Source organism: Tachypleus tridentatus, chromosome 4, assembly GCF_004210375.1.
Source record: "Tachypleus tridentatus isolate NWPU-2018 chromosome 4, ASM421037v1, whole genome shotgun sequence".
NCBI lineage: Eukaryota > Metazoa > Arthropoda > Merostomata > Xiphosura > Limulidae > Tachypleus > Tachypleus tridentatus.
The window spans coordinates 38,125,475-38,150,540 of record NC_134828.1 but is presented as its reverse complement, the minus strand read 5'-3'; the positions used below and the strand labels follow the sequence as shown (position 1 = coordinate 38,150,540).

The window sequence follows — 25,066 nt, the reverse complement described above, 5'->3', positions numbered from 1 at the left end:
TAGAACGAACAGACAGTCATCCTTCTTCAGTCGTTTGCAAAATTCTTTAATAATTAACCATGAAATAAAGATATAAAATTTATCTTATTTTAAATTATAATTCAACGCCTAACAGCGTGATTACTACATTTAATTATCTTATAAGTTACTTATAAGTTGTAGCTTATAAGTTAACTAACTTAGTTTCAAGGTATAAATTACAATATACTGAAAATCAAAGAATGAAAATTAATGGAGATAACTTACTAAATTATAAAATCAACGGATATAATTTATTAATTTACCATATAAACGGACATAGATTATCGAGTTATCACATCTATGGATATAATTTATTAATTTATCAAATCAACGGAGATAGATTACCGAGATATTAAATCAACGGATAAACTTATCGATTTGTCATTCTTTGGTTTTCGCAAATGGTAAATGACAACAGGGTCTATTGTTCATACGATTACTTACCACCAATATATACGTGCATAACAATGTTAATGTCACACCGACAAAGCTTTTTAAATTCAGTAAAAAATGTCCACAAATTATTTTCTCCCATTACGATGTTGTTTGTTTGAGAGTCCGACGCACGGGGTTGTTTAAAAGCATGGTGTATGTTTATTCTTACATGATTGTCTTATTTCCTGAACAATTCATCTTCAGAATTTTTTCAAGACAAACAAGAGTATTTTGTAGCATAATTTTCCACCAGCAAGGATTAAGATTCTTCATTTTGTTTAAAATAATGTGACGAAAATATGGCTAATTGACTTGTTTCTGACATGGTACAAATCACATGTCTTTACCAATTCATGTGCATCCATCCAGTCAGTAGTCAAACAGGTAAACTAGAATACTTTTATTTCTTCCTTTCCAAAATGTCTTTAAAATTTACTTTCTAAAAATCACTGGTTCGAGAAATGTAGAATTTGGTTGAAAATAAATCCCTTCTCAACATTTAGAATGACATTCGCACTTAACAATAAACATCACAAATTTAGACACCATCTGCGTTCCCTCTTCTTCGCCATAGCATCGAAATGGAACGTTGACTGTGGTTGATAGTCTAGGAGTACAGCAAGTCTTGTCTGAGCATTCGCCACAAAACTTCGGACGATAGCGCTTTAGGCTAACGCAGTTGTGACCATCAGTCAGATATATGAAATCCAGATTCCGGACTGTAGCTCGACAGTGTTGATGATGCTTAGAGAAGAGAATGGATTAATAGTTAAAACACACTGTGTTAAATGAGACTGAAACTTGTAATTAAGAGTCCAAAAAGAGAATTTATAATATAATATTATATGTTAATGTGTTTTTCATTATCTGTACACTTCCATAAGGATGTAACATAACGGTTTTACTGTGTCATTCTCACGTATATCCCTCATTGGTTTATAGTTCAAGTAAATAAACCTGTTCACTCACCTAAATTTAATGAACATGGGAACATAATGAGATGTAAAAATAAAATATTCGTTAAGATATAATTTTACGATGTAGGTGTACAATATTTTACAAAACAGAACGTAACCTTACAAAGTTATGGACAAAATGAAATATAACATTAAAAACATATTTAATACGGACGTTTCAGAATTTTCTAAAATTCCTTCACCATCCCTTGTGGTAGATGTAAAGCTACCTATATTGGAAACGTCTCCTACAAATACGTGTACAGGGACACACGTAAGTTTCACCAAGAAGCGAATGTTATCTAAGTAATTCACTCGAGTCTGGTATCTGATTACACAGTGAGAATAACAACTACTACATACAGACTTCTAAAAAACTTTAAAAATTTTGACTCCAAAGCCACAGGTTACAAACTCTGTTAAAGAAAACTTCTTTATTTCCATGACACTAAATAATAATATAAACTCCTTTCTGTTGTCATTAATACAATAAATTCGGATTCTGAGTGTTTTTATTTGATATTTATTATTATTTTAAAGGTACAGTGTTCATACTTATGGTTTAACCTTTCTCTATAACAGTTTCTCTTAACAATGTTATTTATTAAACATAAGTATGTTGGACGTTTTATCGTGCATTCCATTATATTGTTACCTTTCAAATCTATTCTTTTTAAACTTCTGGTCCAATGCAAAAACTCGTTCAATGCTAATGTTGTTTTCTGTAGTTCAAATATTATGAACAAACGTTTCTGAGATACTAACGTTGATGATGAATTTTAAGGAAATTCCGAAACGCCCATATTAAAGAACTTTCTTGTTATTACAGCGTTTTTGATATTCATCATAAAACTTTGTTTTCTACCTAATGAATCAATGAAAAAAATATAAGTTCAAAGGCTTTTGAAATTACAAAATGTAATGCACAGAAATATTTAGATATATACATTTGATAACTATCCAATATCTGAGCAGAGCATTTCACATGTACAAAACAAAAACTTGTATAAAAGGCGAAACTCTGTTACGTAAAATTAGCAAATTAAACAACACAAATCTGGTAAGTATTTGATCCATGTTACTGCTTGTTTAAGTTGCAGTTAGAAAATCATTCGATACATTTCTGTAAAGGTAAATAAGATCACAACCTATATATCCAGACTGTAATTTTATTAACTCAATATTTCGCGATTCAGGAGAAATATTAAGCTAATAAAGTTATAGTATTTAGATACAGGTCATGATTTTTTTCACATTTATAGAAGTGTTTTACAATAAACTCCAGTTTGCGTTAAACAAATTAAGTATAATAATTCGAAACGTCACATAACCTAACTTCACTTTACACACGTCTTATCAGCTTCTACTTACCAGCAGTCATTACTTCTTGTTTTGATTACAACTTTGAGCAACGTAGGACTTGAACTAAAGACTGGTCTTAACAAGCTGTGGTTAAAGGTCAACAAATTTAAAAAAAAACTAAAAACAAATTAGAGAAAATTCCGATAGAAGTGAGATTCGCTGGGAAGGACAGCTGCTGACAGAGACAGCGTCTAAAACAGTTACATTTCCAATCTCTCCCCTGTCTATATAGGCTTTTAATTTATCATTTTAAATCTAGTGGCTGTGGAAAGAGATTCGTCATTGAAATTATGAAATAAATCTATAAAAAAACAGTAATATACTTGTTTCAGTTTTCAAACCATAGTTAAACCTTATTAGTAGAATTTTGTTTCATGCCATTCTTTTTGTTTACTATACATTATGAATAACTATTGATGCTATTCCCAAATAAACAAGAATCTGTTATTTTTAGTGTATATCCAGATAAATTAGAATAGTGATATTTCAGCATTTGTAACAGTTCTGGCAACATCTTAGATTTGACAGAGTAATTCTGTTCTTTATATAGTATCAGTGCTCTAAACGTAATGTAAAATGTAGCGATACTTATTATACAATTAACTAAGAAACATTACAACCGAGCATAGCGTTTACATTACGTATGTAAACTAAATGTTTTTCGACATTAGATAAGTTAAGAACACGGGTGGTGTGTGAAACGTATATGTTTTTATATGTTTCTAGCTAGTTTCTTGTCAGTTGTTGAGCATAAAACTTCATACTAAGTTATCTATGCTGTGCTCCCTCATACTAAGTTATCTATGCTGTACTCCCTCATATTGAGTTATCTATGCTGTACTCCCTCATACTACGTTATCTATGCTGTGCTCCCTCATACTACGTTATCTATGCTGTGCTCCCTCATACTAAGTTATCTATGCTGTGCTCCCTCATACTAAGTTATCTATGCTGTGCTCCCTCATACTACGTTATCTATGCTGTACTCCCTCATACTACGTTATCTATGCTGTACTCCCTCATATTAAGTTATCTATGCTGTAATTCCCTCATACTACGTTATCTATGCTGTGCTCCCTCATACTACGTTATCTATGTTGTGCTCCCTCATACAAAGTTATCTATCCCAGCTCCCTCATACTAAGTTATCTATGCTGTGCTCCCTCATACTAAGTTATCTATGCTGTGCTCCCTCATACTAAGTCATCTATGCTGTGCTCCCTCATACTAAGTTATCTATGCTGTGCTCCCTCATACTAAGTTATCTATGCTGTACTCCCTCATATTAAGTTATCTATGCTGTACTCCCTCATACTACGTTATCTATGCTGTGCTCCCTCATACTACGTTATCTATGCTGTGCTCCCTCATACTAAGTTATCTATGTTGTGTCCCTCATACTAACTTATCTATGTTGTGCTCCTCATACTACGTTATCTATGCTGTAATCCCTCATACTACGTTATCTATGCTGTAATCCCCTCATATTAAGTTATCTATGTTGTACTCCTCATACTACGTTATCTATGCTGTGCTCCCTCATACTACGTTATCTATGCTGTGCTCCCTCATACTAAGTTATCTATGCTGTGCTCCCTCATACTAAGTTATCTATTCTGTGCTCCCTCATACTAAGTCATCTATGCTGTGCTCCCTCATACTAAGTTATCTATGCTGTGCTCCTCATACTAAGTTATCTATGCTGTATCCCTCATATTAAGTTATCTATGCTGTAATTCCCTCATACTACGTTATCTATGCTGTGCTCCCTCATACTAAGTTATCTATGCTGTGCTCCCTCATACTAAGTTATCTATGCTGTGCTCCCTCATACTAAGTTATCTATGCTGTGCTCCCTCATACTACGTTATCTATGCTGTGCTCCCTCATACTACGTTATCTATGCTGTACTCCCTCATATTAAGTTATCTATGCTGTACTCCCTCATACTACGTTATCTATGCTGTGCTCCCTCATACTACGTTATCTATGCTGTGCTCCCTCATACTAAGTTATTTATGCTGTGCTCCCTCATACTAAGTTATCTATGCTGTGCTCCCTCATACTAAGTTATCTATGCTGTGCTCCCTCATACTAAGTTATCTATGCTGTACTCCCTCATATTAAGTTATCTATGCTGTACTCCCTCATACTACGTTATCTATGCTGTGCTCCCTCATAGTACGTTATCTATGCTGTGCTCCCTCATACTAAGTTATCTATGCTGTGTTCCCTCATACTACGTTATCTATGCTGTACTCCCTCATACTACGTTATCTATGCTGTGCTCCCTCATACTAAGTTATCTATGCTGTGCTCCCTCATACTAAGTTATCTATGCTGTACTCCCTCATACTACGTTATCTATGCTGTACTCCCTCATATTAAGTTATCTATGCTGTATTCCCTCATACTAAGTTATCTATGCTGTGCTCCCTCATACTAAGTTATCTATGCTGTGCTCCCTCATACTAAGTTATCTATGCTGTGCTCCCTCATACTACGTTATCTATGCTGTGCTTCCTCATACTACGTTATCTATGCTGTGCTCCCGCAAGAATCGAAAAATGCTTTTTAGCGTTCCTCAGATTTACCGTTTGAGCAACTGTGGTAGGAAACTGAGTGCATTGTCAGAAAATAAAAGGCACAATTATTTATTTAAAAAATGAAAGACCAAAATGAAAGAAAAGACAAAAGTAGCGATATCTGGACAAATTGCACGCGCAAAATAACTTCAATACTCAATTATAAAGCCCATAAAAAAACTTTTAAAAATCAATAATATATTATGATGGACACAAATCCACGCCCCTATTTCTGTTTTTCACAGAAGCACGTTTTCAGCTTAAAATGCGATCGTCGGCTGTACATTTATAGACGTTTCCAGACGCTGAGATATGCAATTCTGAAATATAGTGCAATAGCGACTGATAAATATCAAGTATAAAAAAGTTCCTGTTCTAGTTATAACCACCAAAATGTTTATCTGGATGAGATAAAAAACATTAAGCGTTTTCTTTCAGACATTTCTTTATTTATTTTATGGGGTAAACCAAAAGAATAATTAATTGGCTTTAACGCAATCTGAAGGGACCAGTAAATAACTAAACGACGGCAGCGAAGTTACCAATTTCCACGTGCACGAAGCAGTGCATAAATCAATGGTTTATTTAAAAATAAAAACAACAAACGAATGCAGTCTACTCTCATTTACAGAAAGACTCTTTTTGAAAGGTTCAATGAAAATATTTTAATAATATTGCTTTATATCAGTGAGACCTATGACGATGGCGAATTAAAATCGTATGTAGACACTTTAAATTAGCTTATGAAGGTTTTGGACCCTAAATTGTGATTTGTTTCGGTTTTACTGTTCAGCATAACACAACACATGAGGTTGCAAAAGAATTGGCAAAAGTCCTAACAATAATTACAGATTTATAAAGCTTATGTTACAAAAATGTTTCCCTGTTGGACAATAGAAGATCTCCGAATGTTGCAATTTAGTTCAGACACGCAGCAACCTATTTGCAATTGTCTTCATCAGATAGTAAAAAAGATTTATTTGTCTGTCCTCTTTTTATTTCTTTTGGTCTCTAGAGAATGATCATTACTTGATATACTGATTTGATCGTAACAGTGTTACACGACAATAAAAACTGTTCAAAAACAAATAAAAGAATTTTTATGCTATTTTGTCACATTTTATATCTCGCCTAATCCCATAATCATCTATAGCTGTTTGAAAACCTCATCAGTTTCTTCAACATATTTTTCTAAATTATCTTTTGCACCCACATAGCTTGTGGATCTAAACCATTTGCTTTCTTACCTTTTGTTAAATACAATGTTATATAAAGGGCAACTTGTGCTCTGTCTACGGCGAATATTGAAGTCATAAGTCTTAATGTTATAATACCCCAAACCTACCATTGAGCTACACGGGAACAGAGTTTACTTGAATTGTTGGTTACATATTTTACAATAATGTTAGTGTTACACAAAATAAAATGTAGTATCATAAGATACTATGGAGAAAGGTGAAATTAGACATTTACTATATCTTTGTTTTTGTGGACATAGAATAAAGTGTATTGAACGTGTTACATATATTGATATTGAAACTTCTACTTACAAAATATAAAACACGGTATTATCTAATTAGTTGCTTAATTTTGATAAATGCATACTCCACATTTTGTTTTTAATAATAAATAATTCTATCTTTTTGTTAATTGTTTGTATTATTTTTTTAAAAAAATAAAGTATTGTAAAGACAGCAGAAAATCAGATGAGAATTACTCACTCGTCTACTGCGGTAACTGTGATTGGATACAACTTCAACAGTCTGGTAATTACAAGGTTTAATCTGGCAAAGACGAGTCTCGTTTCTCAGTTCACAATCGTCGTTGTCATTGGTCAATCTTCTGGATGAACCTGTGCCACAAGTTGCTGAACAAGGTGTCCAGTTAGTAGAATACCGGTTACACGTAATTTTGGCATCTGGAAATGTGCAGTGTCTGTATATTATACATGATGGTGTGAATTTTGTAAAATAACCTTTATTTAACAGATATATTTAGTAGCACTTCAGAAGTTAAAGTTAATTTTATTTTTGAAAATAAAAACATTACAATTTATTTATGTTCACGACAATAAAATTCACAATAAATTGTTGTTCTGCTCAATGCAAGTGCTGTATTGTTTAACATTTGTGTAGGTAATTTCAACGTTTGTGTTTTAACACAGAATTACACAATGAGATGTCCGTTAGGGGTCCACAATTTCAAAGAAGAAATGTATAAGAAAATATGCTATTAGAAGAAACAAATTGTACGATGCTTCAGGAACACCCTCGTCGGATGTTATTGTATTACAGATTTTCTACCGATTAAATAAACTAATGCTAAGTATCATATTAGCAGATTATTTGAACCTGTAGTGCCTTTCTTTGGATGAGAAAAGGCTCAATAATACATCTGTTAATTACAATTAGGTCATAGCTTGATTTATTTGCATTCAATAAATTAAATGTTTATCCAGTAATCTTATTTATGTTAAGCATATCTAATAAACTTACCTATTCAAATTACCTATTGTGTGAATGTTAACGTGTTAAGGTAAATTTTTGTTTTATTATTTGTTAGGATAACATTAATTGAATTATTTGCAGGTTTACTTACCTTATCAACCATCATCATTTAATTTTCATTTTTATTGAATGCTCTAATATATTTGGAAAAACTTAAGCATAGGCACGTACGTAAGCTATTAAATATAAGCTACTGTAGCCTACTTTTTCAACCTCTTTAGAATTTATATTAAACTTCAACGATGCTAGTAAATAAGATGTTTTTGATGTTTAAAGAACCGAACATTTCCTTTAATATAAAGAGAAAAGTAATTGTTCATATGATAGAAAAAATTATTATCTCGCGCATTTTATTAAGGCAAAAGACATGAGTGTGTACATAACAGATAACTTGTGGCTTGAACGTAAAGTTTTATAAATGAAGATGTATGCCAAACACTGACACATCGTACAATATAATTTTGATAAATTATTATAAATGGTTCACATAAAAACAAGTTCAAAATTTTATGATCGACTATGTTTACCTACTTCATAACTGATGATGCTAGAAACAACTCCATGAAATTATGCAAATTTTGACCGTTAAGAAGCAATAAGTAATTGACTGAAAGCTAATTTGCTACAACGCAAATTCTTAAGACCTATATACATAAAATTAGAAACAACACAGAACTACTAGAAAAGGGAAACTCTTGGAAATTCTGCATCTTGTCATTCTGATAGCTTATTCAAGATTGGTTGGACAAACGAGACCAAACCTTGGGGCTCTATACAGAAAGTACAATATTTTAAGTTATTAAAAATGCGATAGGTTAAAACTGCTTTCATAATTTACTTCCTACACACTAAGTATTACACATGTAAAATTATATAACAAAACATAGTTTTAATGGAACGCTTAACCAATCGGCACATAAAGCATTAAATACAGATACGATATTTTTCAAGCCTATGATGAATAAAACAAATTAAAATATCAATCTTCAGAGAACAAGTGTGTGAATATTCACTTCTTCTAAAACTTTCTGTCGTATCTTTCACGAAGTATCAAAAATATATAACTTTCATTTTGTTTGTTGAGCAAGTTTAAATTCAAGCTTTTTGGTATTATTTTACACGTAAAGAGTGAAGTTTAAAAGCAATTTCTTGAGTATTTTCTTAAGTATCCATAGATACGTTGGATACTTCGTCTATCATTTTACCGGTTTGAAACTCAAACAAATATTGTTTGTTTGCGTGTTTTGGAGCAAAAACCACACTGGGCTATCTGCAGGAAATCGAATGTCGGATTTTAACGTTTTAAAGTGACGGTGGTATGTTCTGATAAAACTTCTATATAGATGTCTATTATGGACTTAAAAAATCACGTTACTTAAAAATCTTTATACTGATATAAGCGTATCAAAATATAGGTCACATATTTTATGACCAAACAGAAATATAAATATATTAAAACTCCATAATTTGTTTTTAAGGCTCTCTTGCTATTTGACTACGAAAAAGAGACAACGAAATATGCCTTATAGGATTAGTGCATCATTATATATACATTGTAAGTAGTTTCTTTGTGTGTCTCGGTCGTCATTAACTTAGGAATGTTAGGAAAGTGCCCTGTTTTAGGAGACATGTTATATGGATCCTCGAGAGGGAAAACAATAGAACTGATTTGACAATCAAGATGATAATTTTATGAGCCTCTAAAACTCTGCGGAAGTATTAACTAATTCTTCCAGTTGGAGAATTTGTAAACAAAAGAGACTGTACCAAAACAAGTTGGACATCAGGTAGCAAGTTCTTTGAAGATTAATAAACGTTGAATGGTATAGTAATAGCCAAATTATATCAACCACGAATCAGGGCCATTTACTTTTGACAAGAACAAGGAGTTACGAGAAATGAATTTTGGTGACAGCTTTTCTGTGTTAAACCACTAGTCTCAACTGTCAACAAAGTGGTAAGGCAACAATGATGTACAGATTATTGGGATTGGATTGTTCATCATTGTAGATACTTCGTGTGCTTAGATGAGTTTCGACACATGATTTTCTTTACAAATGAACGAGAGTCAAAGTTCGTAAACAACCACATAATGTTTAACTCAATAAGATGCTGTTGGTTTCTCTGTATAGTCGCATTACATTCTCTAAAGCATCTGCGGAGTGAATGTGCACCCTCTTATGTTCCATATTTATCCTCAAAGTGATGAATATTTTAAAACAACGATGCCACCAAACACTCTGACTTCATTATTAGTGGGGCCCGGCATGGCCAGGTTGGTTAAGGCGTTCGAATAATAATATGAGTGTCGCGGGTTCGAATCCCGGTCGCACCAAACATGCTCGCCCTTTCAGTCGTGGAGGCGTTATAAAGTGACGGTCAGTCCCACTATTCCTTCGTAAAAGAGTAGCCCAAGAGTTGGCGGTGGGTGGTGATGACTAGCTACCTTCCCTCTAATTAGGGACGGCTAGCACAGATAGCCCTAGTGTAGCTTTGTGCGAAATTCAAAACAAACAAACCAATCAAGTACTTTTTTATTTCAAATAAAAGTCTACAGGTGAGGCTTTTTGAGTGGGTTGTTATAATTTTGAACTGTATGAAAACATTCAAACCACTCATATGGTCACAACCAAGTAAATTTTCGTCCACAGTATGAAGTATTAAAAAGATATGCGAATATTTTGTTCATAATGAGAACATATATAGGATAGGATGGCACCTGTGTTTCAGTTCAAATTAGATTTTGCTTTTATACTATCAATGTTATTTTCATTATGTAATACTTGAAATATGATAATACTAATCCAGTTGCCAATACCTATTTTAGGATTCAAGCTAAATGTAGTGTGCAGCAAATACTTCGCTATGATCCTATTACATTTTGGTTTTGCTGATTCCGGGTTTGGATGATGCCACGTCGGCATCTTTGAGCGATTCGAAACATTCAAGATGGCTACCAATACACAAATTTGACCATTTCTCTTCTGTATTTGAAATATCGCAACCAAATATGTAACTACATTTAGGCTTTTGAGTGTCATTATTTCACATTTACTATTAGATTGTTAGTGCAATGATCATAAATCCAATGTGGTGGCCAAAATGGCTGAAAAATTGGATTTGAAATCCATGTTCTTTAATATATTTGCAAATAATTATTGTCTTTTTTCCTAAGATTAATAAAATTATCAGTAGCAAAATGTATAATAATTACATTATGTTTAATTCTTGTACAAATGTAGGCTTAAAACTAATATTGGTTAATGTTTTCCTGCAGAAGGTCTACACTTAGGCCTATAATTTATAAAATCTGTCTATGGTTCAAGCTTTAGTTGTCAAAAGGTTGAGGTTGTATATTACACTGGTAAAATAGTTTAGATAGGCCTTTATTATTTAGTTGAAGTTAATATTATAAGCAGCAGTACGTTTTAAGCTAGCAATGTGCTAGGTTTAATCTTACCAATCTTACCAAGGTCAATCTTCAAAGTGACCTGAGAATATCATCATCATGTTTTTTGGTCATTTGCGAAAACTTAAAATCTGCCCTACGAATATCTTAGGCACAGTTGTATTTTGATGTTTGACTAGGCCTACAGTTCACAAGATTTCTGGAAACCTTTAAACCGATCTGTGAATATCATCTGACAAAGTGTTGATAAATCAAATCGCACGTTTAGAGAACAATCAGTTCTCTAAAGAAACTTCATCTAGGGTGTATCATTACCAGAGACGACTTGCGACCAACTCATGAAGAAGTAGGTATTGCAATGATACGAAAAGTTGTAAACGTGGCTGTACAAGGAGCAAGGCGTATTACTTTGATTTCCAAAGATACGGATATAACTGTATTGTTGTGCCATCACTACTTCATCAACAATATCACCAGTACGCTTTTCATGAAACAAGCCCATGCACAACATACAGCCGCTAACACTGGGTTAACAGCATGTAAACCCTCATATATTACAAAGTATATTTTGGCTGATCATGCCATTTCTGGATGTAATTCAACTACATACACGTGGGGAATAAAAAAACAACTGTAGGCGGACTACAGATTGGGTCATTTTATGCAGCCATAAATGAGATAATTATAGAAGCAACTACCTCTGTAGCCACATGCTTTGGAAGTAATCCAGCTTATACCAACATGTTTGACATACACTATAAACACTGGTAAAGAAAATTTCCAATAAAACAGTCAGGGTTAAATCGAAGCTAAAGTCTCTTCCACTCACATCAGAAGTCTGTCTCTGTTGAAAATGTTAAGAGATCTTGTCTTCAGACAAGTGAATGGATCTTGATTCAACTGAGTTTGGATGAGAGCGGAACATATTGATTCGTGTTCTTGTAATCAGTTGAAAAGCTTATAGTTACACCTGAAATACTTTAGATAATTTGCTGTGAGTTCAACATTCAGGTGTAGCTGTGTAGCAAATCAGTTGTCTTACATTGCATTTTGCAAATATAATGAAAACAATTGCAGTTCCACTAACTGTTGGACTAAAACAGCAGAGAACAACACTGGTGCAAGTGATAAATACCTTGGAAACTACAGAGTAATTTACATAGAGTACTTATGTTAGTTCGTGGTAAGCATACAGTGATAAATAAATTTCAAAGTAGTTAAGATGTAAACAATTTACATTGCAAAATTGTCGCAATGCGTGTCGCTTAAATTGATAAGATAATTTGAAAACAGGTCACATAAAAGGGCCCTAAAAATATGATACTATGTATATATATATATATATATATATATATATATATATTAGTTTGTTATAACTAAACACAAGCCGAAACAAAAATAAATAAAAAATATAAAACGCTGCACTATTTCGACATGTTCAGCAACGGAAACATCTATGAATATCAATGACATCGAAGCGACAGCACTTAGAAGGCGAAACGAACCGCAACATAAATATTATTATCAAAGAACATAACAGCTCCCATCACAAAGTTACGAACACAGCAGAACAAATCAACATCCAGTTAATATTAGCAACTTTAACATATTATGTAACGGAAACGATATTAACAGAAAAAAAATAATTATTTCCGAATTAAAATCTAATTTAAATCAAAACAAAGGTGTCGCTCTATATGTTCTCTAAATTCGAACAAAATGCGGGCCCTACTTTCTAATATTTCATAAAAAAGACGAAAGTGTACGTGATGACGTCCACACAAGTACATGAAAGTTCGTTATAAAGCTATAAAAATAAAACAATCCACTATAAAGGTGAGTCCCTAGAGTTTTTTATATAAACAATACAGTTAATTTCTTCTCGTTACATTTTTAATTTATCTGTATATATTTATAATGGTGTAGTTTAGTAACAAAGTATTGGATAGAAGCTACTTATTCAACAATGAATACCAACGTGTGTTTAAGCAGCCTTCCTTCAAGTCAGTATACTGTCAGCAGTTTTCGGCGTGTTTCACTAAAGATTATTCTGATGGAGTGATCACGCTGTGCTGAGTTTTTGGAGTGTATTGATACCAGTGATACTGTACACGAAACTAGCAAATAGGTATGTGAATACTTTAGAAGTTGAAAAGTTTCTTGTAGCTTTAAAGTCTTGTGATGAGTTTCGTGCGTGCCTGTTGAAAAATCCTTTTTAAGATATTAAATGCAGAATATCCAAGAACTTTACAAACTGTTATGAGAAAATAAGTCACATCTTCTTAAATAGCTTCAAAGCATATGCAGCGTTTCGTCTGATAAAATAAATTGTAAAATATAATAACATTGAGATATGCAAAGTATTAACTACACCTCGTAAGCACTATTTGTATTTAAGAATGCATTGTCATATCACTGTAGATTCAACCGTGACGTTACGGAAAAGTGTAAAACTTCTATATACGAGATTTTCGGTAATATTCCATCCAGTTTATGATAAGTTTTTTAAGAAAAGTTTTGAGAGCCATTTTTTAGGAAGAAAATAGCAACATGGTTAAATAATGTACAACCAGAAGACAAAGTATTTCAAACATGAGAGCGTTCAATGTTATCTACAAAAGAAGCAAGACACATGGCAGAAGGTATAGAACACTAAGAAACTCTGAAATCAATCCCATAGCCAATACAAGTATTGCTCCCACCCGTAAAACGAGGGATAGTTATAGTTTCAAAAGTGAATCGTATGTTGCTTTGTTTTTTGAGTTAAGCACAAAGATACATAATGGGCTATCTGTGCTCTGCCCACCACGGGTATCGAAACCAGGATTTTAGCGTTGTAAGTAAACAGACATACCGCTGAATGAATCGTATAAGAATTAAAACATGGCGACAAGCCAAAAGTTCATAGATTTTCAGCTACAACGACAAATAAGCAGCAACTTCCATAAGAGGGCTAGCCAAAGAGAATGGATTGATGGGAATACCATTTCACTAAATATCTGTTAAGTTCTTCTAAACAGCTACAATGCACTTTTCAGCAATTGGTCCATTTTAATGTTGTCTTAAAAGTTGACGTCACCGTACGGTAAAGTATGTATAAAACGTTTGCCAAGATGGGCAAACTTATCTTACGGTTCTTTACAGAAACATGTTGCAATAGAAATTATGCTATTGGACTATAGTGTGTGTAATGATAGCCACTACAGTGATCACAATCGATGACAATGGAAGTAATTCCAAAGGTATCGGGGATTTCCAGCATTGGTAACTTTGTGTGGTAAAGATCAAAACAAAATACGTCTATTGCCATTTGAAACAAACTGTTTTCCTAGCTTCCCTTTCTTCTTCCAAATACTTTTCAAACGACCGCCATTCTTTCATTTTTAGGCAGCGTGACTTAAAACATGGTAGTATTACACTTCCCTGGTCTTTAGGCCTAGACACTATTTTACTTTTTCTTTTGATTTAAGCTTTCCTAAGGATTTTGTGAAATCCAATATCAAACAACTTAAAAATGCATAATTTTGGCTTCTGTATAGCCACACTTACTGCAATACAGAATGAAGAATGGTACAAATATAAATTATGATGCGACAACATATTGGCTTGTAAAAAAAATGGTTTTATATTTTGAGTCTTTTTATGGGGGTCAGGGCTCATGAAAAAGCATAATTTGGGAGGATTTATTCAAATAATTGGCCACATTTTGACCAATCTACGTAGGGTTAGGTACAACGATGCTCTTCTACAGGTCACACACATTCACTAACACAAACGTTGTTTTGCTTATTTTTAATAATTATATGGGGTCAAGATACCACAAAAAACACAGCTTTAAGTTGTTTTGTATTTTTCAATTTACTCCGATGTACTTTGAACAAGTTACGTAGGATTTAGTGCAAACATAATTTTTTTTTTACAGCTCCCATATACGTACAAACAATAGTGTGAAATATTTCCATTTTTGTTCATTTTAGGGTGTCTAAAGGTCACAAACAGTGTAACAGGTGTATAAACGTCACATTTTAAGAATTTTGGTTCATTATTTTTGCCATATTTCAAACAGTATAAGCAGAATGTAGCACGCAGTTGCTTTTTTCATATACCAAGCAGAAATGCAAACATTTTCCAGCGAGGAAAGCACAGTTTGGGGTTTTCGCGAGCTATTAGTGTATATATTAATCAACTTGCAAGCTTTCTTCTTGCAAGTGATAGAGACAGTTTCGACTCTTCACAATTTGTTTGTACAAAAATGTTGACCTCTTTAGCTTAACATATGATACGTAAAACCATAAAATATACTTTTATAATTAGGCAAAAGAAGTAAGTTAATACAAATAGCTTTATTGAGTATTGTACTTACAGAAGTACAAGCAACGAGTGTACTTTAACAACAGTACAACTAAAATAAATTGATACAAATATATGTATTGGTTTACTTACATGAAAAACAAAATGTATTCTACATCAAAGCAGGTCAAGTAAATATATTACATTTAATGCTTTTCAAAAAACCAAATGTATAAAGTGTTACTTTTACAACGAAGATTCATGACCAACATTAGTATATATATATATATATATATATTTAATTTTCTATATACCTTAATATGTAAAGATATAGAATGTTATGTTTCGATAACTAAGGATAGTTATAACTAATGTTTTTCATATAGTGATACTTTAAGTTTATGTCAGTTGCGATATATAGTATTTGGTGTTAGTAAAGACAACCTCTACACTGATTGGTCGCTACGTTTATCTAATTAAACTTACGTCAGTACATTTCCAACTTTTAATAATTACTTTTGATTATTATTTTATATCGAGGAAGGTTAATATAAACTTTACAAAATAAATCAAAAACAATTTCACCCACGTAATTCGTCCACAACAAAATATTGATGTGTTATATCACTACATGTTAACATGGAAAGCATAAAGAACACTAAATGTGTAGAAGTTCCTAGACAACTCGAGGCACTACTGCAATATTCTTATTGCTTCATTCTACTTAACGTCTCTAACGCTTCCTAATTATTTATTAAAGGACCCGTCAAATTATTTATTTGAAGTAACATAACATAATGTTTTTACAACTGCCACTACTGTCTTTTCATTCCTGTCACGTTTTCTGACAACTGAAGCATAGACCAAGAAATAGACATTCCTGGCTGAATGATCATATGAAATCATCAAATTTAAGTTCTTTGTTAAAAATTGACCGAGAGTTTCAGTTCTTTTATTAACAACTCAATAAGTTTATTAACTGCTATTTCCTGACTGCATTTAGATCAAATTTTTCTTACAGACGTTAAAAAACGATAATTCTTAAGACCACTCATAATATAGTTCTCTGAGATATCTTCCTTCACGACCGATACGTAAACAGACAAGTGTTGTAGGATGCTACGACTTTCTATTGCTGTTTAAACTATAGTATAGTTTGTAGTATTGTTAGATATAAGTAAAGTAGTACGAACGTAACGGAGTCGAGAAATTCGGTCAAATCTCAATGTTTGAGAAGACATGCGATTGACATTATATAAAAAAGGATATCAGTTTATGACGCTTACATTACAGCAAAACTAGTCGGTAAAGCACAGTTTGTTCATATATGAGCGTATAAAGCTTTCAGCTTTCTTAATGGTGAGCGTTTCTTTGTTTTTAAAATTTCGTGCAAAGCTACACTAAGGGTTATCTGCGCTAGCCTAATTTAGCAGTGTAAGACTAAAGGAAAAAGGCAGCTCTTGGGTTACTCTCTTTTACCAAGGAATAGTGGGATTGACCGTCACGTAATAACGCTCCCACGGCTGAAAGAGCGAGCATCTTTGGTGCGACGGGAATTCGAACCCTCTAATGGTGAGAGATATATGGCAAATCTATAAACAAATTACGTTAACCAGAACAACCTTGTATCGTTTAGCTTTTCTGAGAATTTATACCGCATTTTCTGAAATTTACCAGATATAACGTTGTCCCTCAGTACCAGAACTCATATGGGCACGTTGCCTTATCAAAAGGTATTTGTAGGATAATAATTCGACAAAGAACACTGTTTTCATCGGTGCCCGAGAATATAAGTTTTCCATTATCTGAACGGTTCCTCAGAAATTAAATAACCAACTTATTTAGCTTCTTGATTCATCTTAAAACTAATAACATACCGTGAAAAACTGAGCAAACAATGAATCAAAAACTTCATTTACTATGAAGGACGTTGCATAACTAAATTACTATCAAAATGCAAAGAAATAAGACAAAATAAAATAAAACATGTAATGTCAATTAGGTAATTGTTTGTTTTGTTTTTGATTTCGCGGAAAACTACACAAGGGCTATCCCCGCTAGCCGTCCCTAATTTAGCAGTGCAAGGCTAAAGGGAAGGCAGCTAGCCATCACCACCCACTGCCAACCCTTGGGCTATTCTTTTACCAACGAATAGTGGGATTGACCGTCACCTTATAACGCCCATACGGCTGAAAGGGCGAGAATGTTTGTTGTGACAGGATTCGAATCCGCGACTACCAGATTACGAGTCGAGTGCCTTAACAACCTTAACCACTGGTCTCAATTGGGTAAAGATAGACAGAATACAGGTGTCTACCTGTGCAAATAGTGCCAGTTTAATTGTTAATAAAACTTAGTTTCCCCACGAATTTTTTATACTACATTAAACACGTTTAGCAGTATTATTGGACAATGGAAACTAGTTTTGATAACACTAGAAATACACATACAAATTTATTATTATATAGGAATCTAGCTATATTTAAGGATGAAGCTTATTTTTTACAGAATCACGCTAATAAATACCCCATACTAATATCATTAAAATATAAGTATTTAGGTATTTGGGGACCTGGAATGATCAGGTGCTAGTGTGATCTCTTCCTCCCCACAGAACTATCGCTAATATTGACCTTTTGTTTAGTTATTAGATAAATTATTTCGGTATCTTTTGGTTTTCTGTTCCTACTTTCCTTTTAAGGGCCACATGCTTTCATTTTGTCTAACAATGATATTAGTTAGTATGGTTATTGTAACTGTGTACTTGTGTTCTGAGAAATTCGTGTTTATAAACTTAAACTAATTGTAATATATGAGAAAGTAAACATGTAAAGTGTAGAATAGCGAATTTTATTAATAATTTAGTACAGCACTTTGAATTTCGAGTTTCGTAAAATATGGATATGATTTCCTGCAACTTACGTTTCAATACGCTTGACTCACACTGCCATTCTCGGCAGCAGGCACCTGGCACCTGCACGAGCTGTGCGTTGTGACACTTGGCCGAAGGACGGAAGTTTTCTAAAGGACAAAGTGACACACAGCCATAAGTTCCATTTTGACAGGTGCACTGAGTCTTACAGTCCAGCTTGAAGGAATCACCATCTCTGTATTTGTTTCCTGCCACATAACAACTCATTCCTTTCTTTGCTGCACGAAATAAATATAACATTATAAATATGTTTCAAATAACACAAAAATCAAAAGCCTTGACAAACACTGGCTAATTAGAGATAAATCTAATGCAATGTTAAAACACTTAACTTACGAACTTGAAGATACGTATTTGTGAGAAAATATTATAATATGAAAAAAAGGTAGAAATAAAAAAGGACATTCTCTTATGAAAAATAAATAAAGCTGCCAATTTTTAGAACTAATTCCAAAACAGGAACAAATTACCATTAAATAAACGTAGAACTAGTATTTTGAGCAATCAGCCTGTTGTAAAACAACGTACAATGAACTTGTATAACTAGAATATTGAGCAAATTAATATCGAAAGTTAAAGATTATATTAAAATATTTAATCTTCACTTCGTCGATATAATACACGCCGGTCATGCTCTACTTGTCTGTTGTATATTTTGACAATAGTTTTTTTATAACGTATTTTCCATTGCAAAATATTTCCATGCTCAAAGATCACTTCTCCTCCCTGCTGCTTTCCATAAGGCATTTATTGTACCTGGACAACGGTTTCCTACTTCTCGTTTAAAAAATCCTATTGCAAAGAAATCGATATGTGGTGTGTCCAACGATTTGACCGGTATGTCTTTGTACATAATAAAAATAATGTTAGTTTTATTTTCTGGAAACTTGAAAGCAATTTGTGTGGATGTGACTTGTGTAGATTTATCAAAGGTAGATCTTTTTTCAGTATGTTGTGCATTGTTGTTAGTGGCGCATAGACAGCTGTAACTACTAATCTTTATGTTCGTTCATTCTCATCTTTTACAAGACGCCGCACGTTTTTTATCACGACTGATGTACTACTTGTGGGCCTCTTTCTGGATAGTTATAGTGTACTGAGTTAAGTCGTGTTCCTTTGTTTTTCAATGCTATTAAGTACAACAGGATCAATCCCCTTTCAAAATTCTATATCCCTAATATTCATTAACTCACATGGCCATTTCCAAAACCGATCAATTTTTAGTGGCTTTATACTGCCTACATAACACGAGCATGTAGAACTGATGCATGCCGATTCACCACGACTTTATGTTTCAGTGGTTCGCACGTGACCAACTGATTTTTCGCTCTTAAAACAGTTTTAATAAAACGAACTCATTCTTTTTATACGATAAGAAGCAGAACATTGTTATTCCTGGGGCTCCAAAACTGTAAAAAACACAGTTGTGTGATACAGCAAAGAGCATAAGATCAAAGTTAATATGTTAGCCTGTAAAGAGAGGAAAAAAAATCATAAGTTTCAATTGTCGGATATAACGTTATATTTTGTAACAAAATCATAAAATAAAATGGAAAATGTGAAACCTTGGTTACGTAAAACATTATCACTTGAAACAACAATCACAACTTCTGTAACTTGAAACAAACTGTAGATAGATAACTTAGGGACAAATAAACTGACCGTTTTGGGGTGCAATCATTTGATTGAAACTAAGTTCAAAATCTTAAAAACTAACAACAACGGTGAAACAGTTGTCTTTAGGCAAGAAAGAAAAGTTTAAAAGATTTATAAGTGCGTATGTGGTAGAGTGTGAATCTATAACACACTTCGGCTGCACAGTTTTCTTTCTGTTGATACGAGAAGAAATAAAAAAAATGCAAAAATATTCCAATTCATTTACAACTCTGGTGTAAAACTGAAAGTATCATTTTATACAGCGTTCCTGCGTGGAGAGTTTTGCGAACCAAATTATGATTAGTTCTACAGTATGGAAGTTCACCTGAAAACTTTCAGTTAAAGTAAGTGATAACTATCGAATAGCATTTGTATAACAGCAGACAAGTTTGATGTTAGTAGCAAATAATTTAATTTAATTAAAATTAATGTATGTGAAGGGAAACCTCACGAGTAATTAATTACAAATTAAGTTTTAGTAACATATCTTTCCAATTCGTACTGGTAAATTAATTTTATCACCGTTGTTATTGTATACGTTGTTTATTAACATACATTCTTTCTACAACCAGCATCCCCACTCTAGTACACCGGTATGTCTTCGGATTTACAACACTCAAGTAAGGGGTTCGATTCCCCGCGGTGGTCTCAGCAGATAGTCCAATGTAGCATTTTGCTATGAGAAAAACACACTCTACAATCCACATTAAATGCTGGATTCAGCTGCTAGGATTAACGTGTCTTGCTAAATTATTATTGAACTATTTAATTTACTATAAAATCAATAAGACAGAGAAAAAATTAATTAGAATTGTGTATATTTTTCTAAATGTCCTTGCTCAGTTGTGTAATCTAAAATTAGACAACTCATTCGAACATTCTTTCAATGTTTACTTGTATAATAATTTTTGCTAAAACGTATTTTTTCCAAAAAATATACTTCTTTGTATCGGTTAAACGTTGTGTTGTGTTTTTCTTATAGCAAGGCCACATCGGGCTATACTGCTGAGCCTACCGACGGGAAGCGAACCCCTGATTGGAGCATTGTAAATCCGTAGACTTACCGCTGGATTAGCAAGGAGCAGCTAAACGTTTCCATGAAGTTTTGTTTTTTCAGTAACATAACATCAAACAAATGACAACGTTAATCGAATAGTGTGAATGATTCCTAGCAAATACATATAGTATTATTGTATTTACCTTTCGTGACATGAATCATGTTCCGTTGCAGCAAAATTGAGCTCTGCACTTTGGGAGGCGTGAGTGAGTGATAAGAGTTATTGTCAAATTCCACTAATTGATTGAAATATCTCAAAAGCTGGCGGTAAGCGAGGAGCAGCTGGCGCTTAGCGCAAATATGAGAGACAAAAGCTATGAAAGGCCACATTAATTTCTGAATAATATTTTTTACTAAGACCAGCTTCTAACAATATATATATATGTATAGCTTGGCGCAAATGACCGAAACAAAAAAAAAACAATTTATGAGAGGCCATAGCAGTTTCTTGATAATATTTTCTACAAAGAAAATTGATGTATTTTCTGGAATAAAAAGATAAAGTTTGTATAAAATTTTACCTCTACAGATACCATGGTCTGCAGATGGCGATGGATAAACGCACTCTAACTGCCTCGTGATGTCACATAGTTGAATTACACCACACAATTCCCCTTGCTGACGAGCACAGATTGAACAGCAGCCACATCCGTCCATGACGACTGGAACGCCCTCTGGACAGAATGCCAAGTTTCGCTCACATTGGCAGGGATAGGCGCACGAGTTTTGTACCTGTTTGGATTTCAATGAACATAAGAGAAATTTTGTTTAAATGCTTGTTGAAGTTTAACACATAAAACAATTAATTATTCCGACTTCAATAGGTATATATATTTTTAGTAATTTCTAGACAATTGAGCAAACGGTTCGTTTATTGTTAACGGCGAAGCTAATATTGAGCTACCTATCTGTCGTTGGTATTGAAACCCTATTTTTAGCAGTATACGTTATTTGGGAGCTCAACAAAAGAAAAATTAAAACACATTTTTAACATTATCATATGAAAGCATATCAAAATAAAAATAATTAAGTCTAATTATTTGTTGTTTCTTTTGAATTTTGTGCAAAGTTGCACGACAACTATTAGTGGGATTGATTGTCACATTATAATATCCCCACGGCTAAAAGGGCGAGCATATTTGGTGTGACGGGGATTCGGACTGCTATCCACGGATTACGAGTCGAATGCCTTAACCACCTGGCAATGTCGAATTAAATATATTGCAAAAACACTTTTATAAGTAAATTACTTATAACGTATATATGATATTAACTATTCTCACATTGATCTACTAAACAAACAGCGGTAAGTCATAGGGTTTGTATAACTAAAATTCAGGTTTTGATACCAGAGGTGATGAGATCACAGATACCCAATTCCGTAATTTTTCACCTGACAGAAAATAAACCAATAGCTCTTTTACGCTCTACTTATTTGCATACATTTGTATATACATACAGACAGTAAAAAAAACAGAAGTTTGATACTTTGAAAACTACCATACAAACTACACACAAAGGATGTAAAGGTGAATTTTTATTCTCTTCTTCACCACCCCTTAGTTATTTTCTACCTGTTATACCACAGGTTTAATTTCAGTAAAATGATACACAAAGAGAACACATTTTTAAAAGGGCAGGAATCTATAAGATGAGAATTTCACATTTCATCGAATTTATTCATCTAATACATGTTATCACCTTTCCCCAGAGATGTTTAGTATCACAAAATCACAAGTTGCCTGTAGTGTTGTCCATAGATTACCATTTTGTGTTATCCAGGTGTTCATGTTCCACCTTTAGTCACTATGAGGTTGTTGTAACGTCCTGAACACATTCGTATAGTAAGGTAAACCTGTATTCATTATGCTGCTTGAATCCCAGGAAGCACGTGTGTGTTTTCTTATAGCAAAGCCGTAACGTGCTATCTGCTGATCCCACCGAGGGGAATCGAACCCCTGTGTTGACCGTTGTAAATCCGTGGACTTACCACTGTACCGGCAAGGGGAGGAAGCATGTGACTGATGCTAATTGCTCAAAGCACTTCACTAGCCTTGCACTTGTATGACACAGGCAAGATCAGGCTAGTATAGAAGTGTCACTCTCTAAGTGTCGTGGTGAATCAAGAGAGAAAAATTTACTTAATGCATGGAAGGACTGAATCTTCCTACGAATAAAAATGCCCTTGTCGTTATTAACCCACATGTGGTATAGACCATCTTAAAAAAATAAATGTTATTTTGTGTATGGTATTGTGTGTTTTGTGTATGGTACTGCCTGTTTTTCTCGGTATGTGCTGAACGTCATTGACTAAATACAACTGCGAAAAATCTAAAGCCATATTACCTGTATTAGCATTTTCCCAAATCAGTTGTTTTCATGCTAATCTATTGAATTATACAATATATTGTAGTGTTGTAATGTGTTTTTCTTTCCTTAGTTCAATCAGTAGAATCAATTTCAGTACTCCTGATTCTACTATAAATTACACATTTAAACTAGCGTCGTCGCAATGCCTGGACCGGTGACGACGGCCTTGATTTTTAACAAGCCTTAAAAGACTGGATTCCTTTGTAGAATACAGGTTACATCACATATGAAGAAGGAACGACTGGTTTGGTTTGAATTTCGCGCAAAGCTACTTGAGGGCTATCAGTGTAAGACTAGAGGGAAGGCAGCTGGTCATTACCAGCTACCGCCAACTCTTAACGAATAGTGGGATTGACCGTCAGATTATAACGCCCCCACGGCTGAAAGTGTGAGCATGTTTGGTGTGACGGGGATTCGAACCCGTGACCCTCGGATTACAAGTCGAGTACCTCAACCACCTGGCCATGCTAGGCCGAAGGAATGACATATGCACATCCAAACTTAATTTGCAGAGAAGAAACAAAGGACATCATTGTAGTCCAGGAGATGTGCAATCGTAACATCATTAATTTACCCTTCAATAAAGTATGAACCAAGGACTAAAAAATGTACCCTTTACTATGACACAGCCATCATTGATTGGATGAGTGGTTACTACTTCTGCATACCTAACCTCACTTCTAGAATGCAGACTTCTCAGTTTTTCAGTATATACACACATGTATTTACACTTCAATATTCCTTTATGCCAAACGTAAGAGGGTGGATATCGTTAGATATAAATTACACTATGTAACACAAATTTTCTTCCTGGATAGTATGTATTATTTCTTAATTTTTAATGCTGTAAAAGTACAGAAAATGGTCATTATTTCCTTCAAACTTTGCTTTTGTCACCTGGATAATGAAATTTAGAAATTAACCTATTTTCTATGTAAAAACGGGCAAATTTTCACATTTTCATTTACATAAGGTCTCAATAAAACAACATATGAATCAAGATTTACATGTATTTATACTAAAGTTATACAAAAAATTTTTTGAAGCGAGTAGTTTTTCGAGATTTGCAACTGTAATGTAAATCACTTTCACGTATCAGCGCCAAATATAGTCTCCTATTATGTTTTCGTTAAAAGCAAAGTTTGAAGAGAAAAATAGGTCTTTTCCATTTACTTTAGACATAAGCAGTTGGGGGAAAAAAACACTTTCTGCCCAGGATCTAGAAAAAGTAAAATTTTGTTACATAGTGATGTGACCAAATCAAAAATGTATACAATAAATCGATTACCAAAGCAAAATGAATCGCTTATATTACTGGTATTACGTAACCCATAAGTACTTTGGACAACGCAGAATGGAATTTGACAAAAAGGTTCTTCAGTTCTTGCATGTGTGAAAAATAGAATTCCAAACGAATTGTCAGCAACCTGAGATTTGTTTAGCCACATTTAATTAAAATATTCAACAGTTAGTGTGTGTAGCACAT

The 25,066-nt window shown here is 33.5% G+C and overlaps 1 protein-coding gene across 1 annotated transcript in view; it reads right to left on the bottom strand.

Moving 5' to 3' along the window:
• Nucleotides 1-312: 312 nt before the first annotated feature.
• The window catches only part of LOC143248104 (CCN family member 1-like), a 53,748-nt gene continuing 28,994 nt past the window's right edge, over nt 313-25,066 (bottom strand). Inside the window, exons 2-5 of the mRNA XM_076496539.1 lie at nt 21,732-21,942; nt 18,488-18,715; nt 7,081-7,277; nt 313-1,200 (exon numbers count right to left, since the gene is read on the bottom strand). Of these exons, the coding sequence (XP_076352654.1) occupies nt 949-1,200; nt 7,081-7,277; nt 18,488-18,715; nt 21,732-21,942 (888 nt within the window). The 3' untranslated portion in view covers nt 313-948. The remainder of the gene's footprint in view (nt 1,201-7,080; nt 7,278-18,487; nt 18,716-21,731; nt 21,943-25,066) is intronic.